This window comes from Pan paniscus, chromosome 1 (genome assembly GCF_029289425.2).
Source record: "Pan paniscus chromosome 1, NHGRI_mPanPan1-v2.0_pri, whole genome shotgun sequence".
In the NCBI taxonomy this organism is placed as follows: domain Eukaryota; kingdom Metazoa; phylum Chordata; class Mammalia; order Primates; family Hominidae; genus Pan; species Pan paniscus.
The window spans coordinates 11,481,738-11,494,210 of record NC_073249.2 but is presented as its reverse complement, the minus strand read 5'-3'; the positions used below and the strand labels follow the sequence as shown (position 1 = coordinate 11,494,210).

Sequence of the window (12,473 nt, the reverse complement as noted above, 5' to 3'; positions counted from 1 at the left end):
GGAAAAGAGAAGATTCCACATTTTTTATTTTTTATTTTTTTTATTTTTTATTGATCATTCTTGGGTGTTTCTTGCAGAGGGGGATTTGGCAGGGTCATAGGACAATAGTGGAGGGAAGGTCAGCAGATAAACAAGTGAACAAAGGTCTCTGGTTTTCCTAGGCAGAGGACCCTGCGGCCTTCCGCAGTGTTTGTGTCCCTGGGTTTTTTTCCCTAGGGAGTGGTGATGACTCTTAACGAGCACGCTGCCTTCAAGCATCAGTTTAACAAAGCACATCTTGAACCGCCCTTAATCCATTTAACCCTGAGTGGACACAGCACATGTTTCAGAGAGCACAGGGTTGGGGGTAAGGTCACAGATCAACAGGATCCCAAGGCAGAAGAATTTTTCTTAGTACAGAACAAAATGAAAAGTCTCCCATGTATACTTCTTTCTACACAGACACGGCAACCATCCGATTTCTCAATCTTTTCCCCACCTTTCCCCCCTTTCTATTCCACAAAACCGCCATTGTCATCATGGCCATTCTCAATGAGCTGTTGGGTACACCTCCCAGACGGGGTGGTGGCCTGGCAGAGGGGCTCCTCACTTCCCAGTAGGGGCGGCCGGGCAGAGGCACCCCTCACCTCCCGGACGGGGCGGCTGGCCGGGCGGGGGGCTGACACCCCCACCTCCCTCCCGGACGGGGCGGCTGGCCGGGCGGGGGGCTGACACCCCCACCTCCCTCCCGGACGGGGTGGCTGCCGGGCGGAGAGGCTCCTCACTTCCCAGACAGGGTGGCTGCCGGGCGGAGGGGCTCCTCACTTCTCAGACGGGGCGGCTGCTGGGCGGAGGGGCTCCTCACTTCTCAGACGGACGGGGCAGTTGCCAGGCAGAGGGTCTCCTCACTTCTCAGATGGGGCGGCTGCTGGGCGGAGGGGCTTCTCACTTCTCAGACGGGGCAGTTGCCAGGCAGAGGGTCTCCTCACTTCTCAGACGGGGCGGCTGGGCAGGGACACTCCTCACATCCCAGACGGGGCGGCGGGGCAGAGGCGGTCCCCACATCTCAGACAATGGGCGGCCGGGCAGAGACGCTCCTCACTTCCTAGATGTGATGGCGGCCGGGAAGAGGTGCTCCTCACTTCCCAGACTGGGCTGCCGGGCAGAGGGGCTCCTCACATCCCAGAGGATGGGCGGCCAGGCAGAGACGCTCCTCACTTCCCAGATGGGGTGGCGGCCGGGCAGAGGCTGCAATCTCGGCACTTTGGGAGGTCAAGGCAGGCGGCTGGGAGGTGGAGGTTGTAGCGAGCCGAGATCACGCCACTGCACTCCAGCCTGGGCACCATTGAGCACTGAGTGAACGAGACTCCGTCTGCAATCCCGGCACCTCGGGAGGCCGAGGCTGGCGGATCACTCGCGGTTAGGAGCTGGAGACCAGCCCGGCCAACACAGCAAAAACCCGTCTCCACCAAAAAAATACGAAAACCAGTCAGGCGTGGCGGCGCGCGCCTGCAATCGCAGGCACTCGGCAGGCTGAGGCAGGAGAATCAGGCAAGGAGGTTGCAGTGAGCCAAAATGGCAGCAGTACAGTCCAGCTTCGGCTCGGCATCAGAGGGAGACCGTGGGGAGAGGGAGACTGTGGGGAGAGGGAGACCAGAGAGGGAGAGGGAGATGGAAGAGGGAGAGGGAGAGGGAGAGGGAGAGGGAGAAGATTCCACATTTTTAATTGCCTATTTCAAAATGCTGCTCAAGGATAATATGCCTGTATTCTAAAACCACCCCATAAATGTTTGTTAAATGAATGGTTAATTCATTGTTTGGCTCATGGATGCATGGATGAATGGATGGATGGCAAATGAGTCATAGAGTTTTGTTTTGTGAAATTCTTGACAGGGTATTGCCCACATAACTGGTAAACAAAATCACTGCTTATTACATGAGCAGATTACATGAAAAAATGTCTGTTCCTTTTTTTAAACTATGTTTCAGTCACTGTGGTACAGTTAAATTAAAAATAATAAGCAGCTATCTTATTACAAGTTGATTATCCCTTATCCAAAATGTTTGGAACCAAAACTGTTTGAAAGTTGAGATTTTTTTCTGATTTTTAAAATATTTGCATATACTTACTGGTTCAGCATCCCAAATCCCAAATCCAAAAGCTTAAATGCTCCAATAAGTGTTTCCTTTGAGCATCATGTAGATACTCAAAAAGTTTCTGATTTTGGAACATTTGGATTTCAGATTTTTAGATTAGACCTATTCAACCTATATGCTTTTCTAAATAAGCATGATAGAAAATCATTATTATTTAAATTTCTGAGCCAGATCGATATTTTCTTTAAGTCATACCACTCGTAAATGGCACATCCATACTTCTGCATACAACTTGTACTGGCTCAAATTTGTATTCTGTAGTTGGGAAACTAACCTAGTGGCAGCAGACTAAGTGGTGAGGTAGGGGAAATTAGTCCTCGCAGTCTTTAATTCTCTTACTGCATGTACAACTTGTACTGGCTCAAATTTATATTCTGTAGTTGGGAAACTAACCTAGTGGCAGCAGACTAAGTGGTGAGGTAGGGGAAATTAGTCCTCGCAGTCTTTAATTCTCTTACTGCATGTATGGATCTCATTTTTAAAGAGGAACTAGTTTAGAACCAAAATGGCAGACCAGTGGGAAACGTGTTGAACTATACAGTCAGGATCCTGGCTTTTAGGTTATTGAGATTAGCAAACCAGAGAAATGAGTCTTGGGCATAGAAGATAGGTTACAGACTGTGGCCAGTTTCAGAGCAGAAACGACATGTGTCTTTTTTTCAAAGTTGTTTTCTCACTCAGAGACATTAATAGTGGGGAGGATCCTTATAGCCAACAGTTGTATCCTGCCAGCTCTACTCCCACTGCCGATAAGAGGTAGGTGGGAGGAATCTGTCACCACCCGATGTCTTGGTGCCTGGGTGTGTGTGTGTGTGTGTGCGTGTGTGTGTGTGTGCGTGCGTGAGAGAGAGAAATAGAAATAAGAAGTCAGAAACACTAAAAGAATCAGGGCCAAAGCTGCACCGTTTTGTTTTCACCCATTCTCTTCTCTTTTATCATCCCTGCATCTGTGCAGAGAAGATGAATCTGCTTTAGGAAAATCAGGAGAAAAATGCCTCCTTTGCTTGCCTTAGTCATCTGATCCTCAGTGCTCTTTTGGAATCTAGAAAAGTCTGAGGGAAAATCAGATGCCATAAGGAGTTAATAGAAATAAAGGAGTGTAAGTCCAAAAAGTGTGATTAGTGCCCCCAAATTAGTAAAAAATGTTATTTTCCCACTGCCACTTCAAGTATTTTATACCATGGTCATCTGTTGTTAAGCCACAGACAGCCCACTGGTGTCAAGCATTTTTTTACCGTTTAGTATGAATGGGTTCATGAGTCCGTGCTGGTATGTTTGGTAATATCCTCAGAATTACTGCTCACTCATTTACCTCTCCATGTAGCTGATTTCCTTCAGCACAAGATGTCTACATCCATATCATAAATGGGAAAGTTGAGGGTGGAGGAGCAACGTAAATGTCCACGGTCACACTGCTAGTTAGAGGCACAGTGCTAGTTCAGTCACCTGGCAGGCTTTCAGATCCCTTTGCCATCTAGTTCAATGAAGGTCGAAGAGGGTGAGAAGAGTTTCAGAGTTAGTGGGTACTTTGCATTCTTAGGATTTTTAAATTATAGACCTCTTTAAAGCATCTTTCTCTTTCTCTCCCCACTTCCCCCACAATAACTTATTGGTATGCGGCCCCAAAATCACTGATTACAAATTAAGGTGCCAAATTAATAGCATTCTCTGGTACTAAATGCAGTGATGGAGTTCAAACTAGGTGATGGTTGATTAAATTAGGGTGATGGAATTCGATGTTTGATTTTAAAAAGATTTTTGCTTTTATTTTTAACTGATACATAATTGTCTATATGAGGTACAGTGTGATATTTGCATACATGTATACAATGTGTAATGATCAAATCAGGGTAATTAGCCAATCCATCACCTCAAACATTTATATTTCTTTGTGTTGGGAGCATTCAAAAACTGCTCTTGGAGCTATTTGAAAATATATAATAAATTGTTGTTAATTATAGTATCCTTATAAAGTGTCCTGTTTAATTATATCTTTGATTAGGACAAAAGTCAAATTTGGTTTCTACTAAACTTAGTAACATAGTCTATACCCTCTGCTGTTCACAAGTGTTTGTTATTATTGTCTTCTGACAACTGTTTGTGCTTGATATTATTAATATACTGTGAAGTACCTGAATTCCTTATTATGGTTAGTATTTGTTAGCTTGGTAGTTCTTGACCAGCACCTTGCATGTATGATAGCACAGTGTCACCTAATGGTATTAAAGTTCAGTGGGCGATTGCATGTCTGTAGATGGCGCTTTCAGTCAAAGCCAGCACTAGGGAAGCAGACATTTCCTCCTTTGCTTGCTTATTTATTGTGTAGGGCTAATTCAACATTTGTGATTGTTGCAGTAGCTCCTGGCTAAACTATATTGGAAACTGATTTCATAGGGTTATGTTGTTACAATTCAAACAATATTTATTCTCAATTTTTCTTCCTGGAATTCCCTTAGCAGTTGTATTTCAGGGTAGTTGAGCCTCTCACACAATATATATTACCATACATGTTTTACGAATGTTAGATGTGAGGCATACAATGCTATTCGGTTTGCTGCTGTTTTAATAGCATTCTTTGTATCAGATCTTTACATCTGAAATTAACAGTTTAATTTTTTTATAATTTTTGCAAAATTTTAACCAAAATTTTTACATAATTTATAATTTTAGAAAGGTTTTTCTCCCTATTAGTTTTTTTAAATTTACATATTTTCTAGAATTTTTAAATCTGAAAGAAAGACTACTTTTAGTAAGTATTATGAGGATAAGTATACTAGGAATCTAGACTCTTGCTAAAATGTACTTGCCCACGTGGTTTAAAGTCAAGTATTAGACACTTAAGAGTGATCCACTTTTAACGTAGCACATCTACATGTGGTTTTGTGTATTTATAAATAATGTGACTGTGAAGTACTCTCTGATCTGAGAGATATAATACAAATTCCATATTTAAGACTTTTTCTCTTCTCTCTGTGCGGCAGCAGATGAAGCATAACCCCTGAAACATGCCTTATAACTTTTCTAAATCCAGCTAAGTATGATTTAGCATTTGTTTCCACTCTCCACATTCAGAATTGCTTTGAACACAGAAGAGAATACAGCTGCTTCCCTCTCATTGGCGAGAGCAGATATTATTGTCACTTAGTATTACAAATGCATGCATGTTCATGTTTTAACTGCCTCTTAGAAGGCATATGCACAGTCTTTCTGTGAGTAGTTTTTCTGAATTAATTGAAACATTAAAGGCAGTAGAGGCAGAAGAGTCTTATATGCTCTATGTATTATTAAAGGATATGGAAAGTTTTATAGTGTGGTCCAGTTATATATCTGTGTCTCATCTCGGATTCTTTTCAAATTACTATGCTGTGTTCTTGTCCTGACATACTCTTAGGAGGAGGAAACCATCCTCTGCTGGTGCCCTATGATACACTGACAGCCAAAGAGAAAGCCAAGGATAGAGAAAAAGCACAGGACATCCTCAAGTTCTTGCAGATCAATGGATATGCTGTATCCAGGTAAAAGTACACATACCCTAAGTACACACTCTTTTCACAAGAGTGAATATTTAAATATCTCCATCATATTTAAAGCTGAAAATGAATTCAATGATCTGTTTACACTTTTGAGGTACTGTTTAATATGTTTAAAATACACACATCAGAAACATTAACACCCCTAGCTGTGTACCATATAACTGAGTTCCTTTTGCTACATATATTAAATCAGCATCCATCATTTAGGCAAAATCCCCAGGCAAAAAATCACACTCTGTTTTTGTAAATGCAACACTTCATTGCATAGTAAGAGAGTCACTCACTGAAGCTTTATATCATATGCAAAATATTCTTTATAGGTTAAATCTTACTTTTTCTTTGAGCTACAATAACATTAGAAAAACTTCAAAATTTATATATATATAAACATATATGTATGTATATACACATATATATATACACACACACAATTTTACCTTCTAAGAGGCTTTGTACAAATTGCTTTCCCATTTTCATTTTTGCTCTTCCAGAGGATTTAAGGACCTGGAACTGGACACGCCTTCTATTGAGAAACGATTTGCCTATAGTTTCCTCCAACAACTCATTCGCTATGTGGATGAAGCCCATCAGTATATCCTGGAGTTTGGTAGGTACCATAGTCCCATTGCTAATAGCCCAGTGTTTGTTGTTTTTAATGTTTACAACATCAGGATATAGAACAACACAGGCTGCTGAGCTATTTGTGATGGTATAAACCCATCTATTCATCCTACTACTAAGTAGAGTTCAACAGTCAATGGATGAACAAGTTCTTGGGGAGTGGGTAAAATCTGTGAACTTTTAAAAATCTAACATATAAGTTATTCCCCTTATAATGTTTATTGGCATTTATTTGTTTTCATTTTGAAAGATACATTGGAAGGACATCAGAATTTGAAGGTAGAGTTAAATCTTGCCTATGAAATCAGTTGCTCTACTCATAAGAAAAACTTCCAAAACTATGGATTTTCAAAATTTCTAAACACTATAGAGGTCTTGAGTTTAGCCTTTGCAGGGAAACACGTTAATACTAGAGTAACTGCTGTGCAGAATACTTTATTATTGCTCTTAGGGTACAGTGAAAGACCTCTTCCCCGTCTGGCCCAGTGCTGTCTCAAAATTTTTAAAACCTCATTCTTTAAGTCTTAGATTCAGCACAGATGATGAAAGCAGCCTCCGGTCACTTCTGTTATTTTGTGGTCCTCCCACATTGTTGAATTAAAATTCGACTTGTTAATTTCTTACCTTAATGTCAGAGCACCTTCCAGCCACTGCGTAGTAATACGATGTAAGGAATTCCAGTTTGTTCCCTTTTGAAAATAGTGTGCTTTTCTGGTGGTTATTCATTTATTTTCATTTTCGTTCTCGAGGTTTTCTCTTTGTTTTTAACACTCACTCCTTTTGTCATTCAACACCTTTCCTCTGGGACCATTCACCTTGGATCCCTTAGCTGCTGTTTGTCTTAGGATGTAAATCTAGTTTCTGCCATAGCATCAGATTAAAGTTTGTAGAAATTAGAGCTCTGGTATTTTCTTCTTTCTGGCCTCTTGTATCCTAAATGTGATTAAAGATTTTCCAATTGAGCATCGTTCTCATAAACAATTGACTTCTGTTTCAGCCTGCCTCTACAGTTCAAATACTATATTATTGCTCTCTTTGAGCCCTTCTTTTTCTTAAAAGCTTACACTACAAGCTAATTTATAATCTGTAATCTCTCTATGACTCATATAACTAACAATTTTTAAAAATATGATTCCTGACTTATCCCGATACGTAGCCAAATTAATCTGAATTAATGAAATTTAATCGAAGAACAAAAATGAGGTAGGGGTGAATTATTGAAGCTTTTACACACAAAGCTAAATATTGCAATTTCTGATCCACATTTGAAAGGATCCGATATGCGTAGCAACTCCAATATCCAGTCTTGTTTTTGGAGAAACAAGGGACAGGAGAGAAAGAAAGAGTCATCATTTGGAGAAAGGAACAAGAAAGTCATTTGTTTTTTACTTTCACATTGGAGAACACAAACACCAATATGAAGGGAAGAAATGTATTTAGGTATTATTCACAGTTTATTCAAATTTCTGAATAAACTACCTACTACAGTTTTCTTGTATGGGGGTGGGGAGAATCTTGCTCCAGGGTACATCCACCCACTTGACACATTTCATTCTATCCACAGGGTAGAGGGCCTTATAAACAGAGCACAGGAGAGAAAGTAGGCTACAATGACAGAGCCCAGCCAAATAACCTTTTTCACAACTCCTGATGTTGTGTGTACCGTTTTCAGATGGCTTGGCCAGGGCAAATTAGGTACAAGAACTCTGTTAGAGGAGCAGATAGAGCTGTGATTGTCAATACTGTGTTTATTTTAATTTCCATCTTTCATTGTTATCGCAAGTGAAACTGCTATATTGCCTTCTCCCTTTACCCTTCACTTTGGAGATTTTGCAGCATATCTCTAATGTAGCCATTCCTAGACCTAAGTTAATTGTGGTAGTAAAAATATGCATATGCCTTTTTCTAATTTTTGTATTATACCATAGATTGTATTCTCTCCACATCCTTTTCACATTTTGCACATAAGCATTTTTTTTAAACGTAGTAAAAGATATTTCCTATTTAATTCATTGAAATATGAGCAGATTTGGCTGTGTACAAAATTTTCTCTTGACATAACTTTATATGAGAAAGTCTCTTATATGAATCCAGCCATTTTGCATAATGTGCTTAAGAGAGATTCAAATGCCAAAGTGCCATGCAAATGAAATTTGCAAGTGTTAAAAAACCATAATTTTCTTTTACTTGTTCATGGGGAGAGCATTCTGATATTGCAAAATAATTGCATAAGTTTCCTACAAATTATATTGTATGTTTGTCTAAAATTTGATAAACTATTATCTCAAGTTATTATTATTATTATTATTATTTTGCAAAATAGCTTCTTCAAGCAAAAGTCAGCTTGGCTTTTAAATATCTGGAAGCTCTGCTTACAAATTTTACTAAAACCTGATAGCTCTCCAATATGTTCTGCATGCCATTGTTATTATAGTTGATTATTACCTCGTCTATTAATATATGCATGAACCTTTTCCATATGCATGAAGGAGGTGAGAAAGGACACCTTCTAAGCTAAATGAATTAGGTTAATCAATTCTTGACCTTGGATCATTTTCTAAACCATGGGGAAAACTTGGGTGTTTTTGCTTCACTTATGAAAATTATCTTTTGACATAGGTCAAAATTTCTTTATGCTTTAGTGGAACGCTAATTTGCCAACCTAATATTAAAATTGCTGTCCTCCTCCTCATCCCAGATCCTGACTTCCTGCAGTTTTTTAGTTTGTGTTTTAAATTGAGAAGCTTTAACTTTCGGTCACACGAAGAGGCAATCTTTATTATTAGAGGCCAGGGTTAATATCTAACCAATTATGTTTATTCAGTTTACACTCACTGTCCTCTTTCCCAGTGAGCTTCTTTTCTTAAGGCTACTGAAAATGTGGGACTTTTACTTTATTCTATTCCATTTTCCCCTCTCTATGTCAATAAGATCTCAAAGCTACACAAATGTGTTTGTGTTTCTAACCACAACTATGGGCTGTCCTCAATAGCTTTTTAAATTTAGATTTGGGTATTAAACATCCTTTTATTTTTAATGACACTGCTAAAGTTTGCCTTTATATTTTTGGTTGGCTTTTTACATTCAGTTTAGCGGGATAATACATTTAGCAATGCTTTCTAACCTTTGCATTATGGATGAATATCTTGCAATGTTTCCAGTGCAGCATTTACCTAAAAACTCTTCAAATCTACAGATGGTGGCAGCAGAGGCAAAGGAGAACATTTCCCTTATGAACAAGAAATCAAGTTCTTTGCAAAAGTACAGTATACAATCTATCTTGTTTTTGCTTCAATATGTTTGTTTACATACCCTACTCATTAGATCGTTGCCCTTTTCAGAACATACTTGTCTACAAATGTGTATTTTACTGCACGTAAATATTCTGTGGCATGAAAATAACTGCATGAATCATCTTCCCAGCATTCTTGGTCAGACTTTAACTCTGCATTCCCTACCGCATTCCTTCTTCAAATGACTTCATTCTATCTGAGGTTTAATTAGGTCTGCATTTTTTTTGTTTTATCGTATGATATGGAATAAAAAATATCTATTTCTTAACATTTGGATATTGTTATGATTTAAAATTTCTAGTTGAGAATTTCTTTTATAAATAGGAAAGTCTGAGTTAATTCATAAATAGGCACATTATAAGAACATTTAGTACAGAATATTGTGGGACCTTAGTCCTGCTCATTTTATGGAAGATCAGAGAGGATAAATTGTTTATATACAAAATATATCCCATTGCTATTATTTATTTTATTTCATAAGCATTTATCAGGAATTTGCTATATTACTGGAAAATTCATCACTTTTTTCAGCCAAAAAGGGATGGACATGAAGCGTTGTGAAGTCTCCGAATGATTTAATGCATTTACTTAGTATTTACTGTGTGTCTAGTGTGGGTCAGGCATTAGGGTATGGCCCAGGGATGGCCATGAATATACAAATGCCCCTGGGTAAGCTTTCTTGTTTAGGACACCTTGCAATGAGCCTGAAGACCTAATTACTGCTGTCTGCTTCCTTTTAAAGTACTTGCATTCAGCGATTACAGATAATTTGCTATAAATAGAACTTTTGTGGACTTTAAAATAGCATGCTTTTTGATTGATGAATATTTGACTTGTAGTATGTTTTCAAAATTGTGTTCTTTACTGTAAAACACATTTCTGTTGTCTTTTCTTCCCATTCAATATAGCACTCAGAGTCTGTTCCAATCATTTGAAGATCCAAAGTTTGTCCTGTGGTGCACATAGTTAGCGATTCATCAATTGATAGATCCATATATCTATCTCCGGTCTCTGTGAGATTGTAATCTTTCTTGATAGCCAATTATCAGAATGCTGTATTCACAGCCTCTAATTTTCCCTTTAAAATACATTCTTGTGTTGCCCGTATACTCAGCACCCCTGGTGCATCTGTTTACAGATGCTTAATGTGGCTTAATTTCTACTAAGTCTATAATTCATTCATTTACCATATTGAGTACCTACTATGTTCCAGTCACTAAATTCAAGCAATGTCCCAATTGTCAAGGAAGAGCAATAAAAACTGGTGTAGTCCCCATTATATATAGCTGTGCTCTACCACATGGTAGGAAAAAGAAGTATGTTTAGATAGACATGAGTTTGAATAGTGGTAGTGCCGATCTTGTTCTTGCTATGGGCCTGTCACAGTCCTTAGCACTAGGGATTCAGTGACAAACAGAAGAGACCAGTTAATAGTTCTGGAAGCCAGGAAAGGGCTATAATGGGAAACAAACCCAGAAATGTTTCTTGTTTTTGTGTAGCTCATAGGCTCCTGGAAAGAGAGACTTTAATCCAAAGTCCCACGCATACAATGTAAAATTGCAAATGATGTTATCAGAGCGCAGAATGTGGGACTTTATCTAGTTGAGATCAGCAAAGACTTAGCCGGCAAATTGCCACTGAGTTGAGATCTACAGGAGGACCAGAGTGAATAGGATATGGAGTATGGGAAGAGCACGCCAGACAGAGGGAATGGCGTGTACGAGGCCAGGTGATGTGAGTGGACAGAGTGAGGAGGAGGAATTGGCCCAAGGCCAGCAGGATGAAACATGCGTGGAAATGGAAAGTGCACTTTAAGAAAGGCCAGGTTAAAAGAATATTGTGTAGGCAACTAAGTAGCAATGTGACCTTCGGTAAGTCACACATTTCTATGTCTCCATTTAATACCTATAATGCAGGGATGATGGCATCTACCCTACAGAGCAGTTGCTATTATCAGTTGCAATGTTCACACATAGTAGAGACTCAACATATGGTAGTTATGGATTATTTTGGGGTCTGTTGGGCACTGAACTATATTATATGAAAACATTGAGAATATTTCATTTTGAGAAAATAGTGAGAATAATTCCAAACTGTTGCAAGTTTGTTCTGTTCCCCATAATCACATCCTGCCACTGTGGCTGGAGACGGTAGAGTGAGATCTAAGAGAGGCATACTATGACGTGCCTGGCATGGACATAAGGAGACCTGTTGCATGTGAACAGAACTCTGACTGCTCCAAAGCCTCAGCTCCCATTCATCCCCTGAAAGATTCCACTACGTAGATCTGTCTTCTTTTCCTTTCTTTCAGGTCGTTCTTCCTTTAATTGATCAGTATTTCAAAAACCATCGTTTATACTTCTTATCTGCAGCAAGCAGACCTCTCTGCTCTGGAGGACATGCTTCCAACAAAGAGAAAGAAATGGTGACTAGGTAAACAGCTATAAAAATAAGCACTGTTGTATGACTTAGGTGTATATGCAGTTGCAAAGAAAACCTGAGGACCTTGAAGTGGGGCTGTACGGAGAGTATCCGCCCATTTCCCTGGTCCGTGTCTTCATGGAAACAAACACTAGACAAAAACAGTTTCTACAAGTTTAGATATGTGTTCTAGATGTTGAGTTTCTTTATATTTTGCTGCTAAGTGTAATGGTGGATAGAAGGATAAAATATCACTCATTTCACAATCTACACATAGAGGCCGGATATGCATCACCCTATTAGTATTTGTGATAAATGGTACTTTTGACATTAGTTTCTTTAATGTTTCCACAAATCTGATATTTTTGCCAGCATTTATTGTTCAGAAGAAAACCCCACATATACAAATTTAATTTAAAAATAATGACCAATGTTGGAAGAAAATGAAGTAAAGATACCTATAAAATTT

At 39.2% G+C, this 12,473-nt stretch overlaps 1 protein-coding gene across 4 annotated transcripts in view; it reads left to right on the top strand.

Moving 5' to 3' along the window:
* The window catches only part of RYR2 (ryanodine receptor 2), a 788,503-nt gene that overhangs the window by 621,848 nt on the left and 154,182 nt on the right, over positions 1–12,473 (top strand). For all 4 annotated transcript variants that reach the window (XM_034949586.3, XM_055098600.2, XM_055098645.2 and 1 more), the window contains 4 exons: positions 5,528–5,651; positions 6,161–6,276; positions 9,487–9,551; positions 11,895–12,016. In XM_034949586.3, the coding sequence (XP_034805477.1) occupies positions 5,528–5,651; positions 6,161–6,276; positions 9,487–9,551; positions 11,895–12,016 (427 nt within the window). The remainder of the gene's footprint in view (positions 1–5,527; positions 5,652–6,160; positions 6,277–9,486; positions 9,552–11,894; positions 12,017–12,473) is intronic.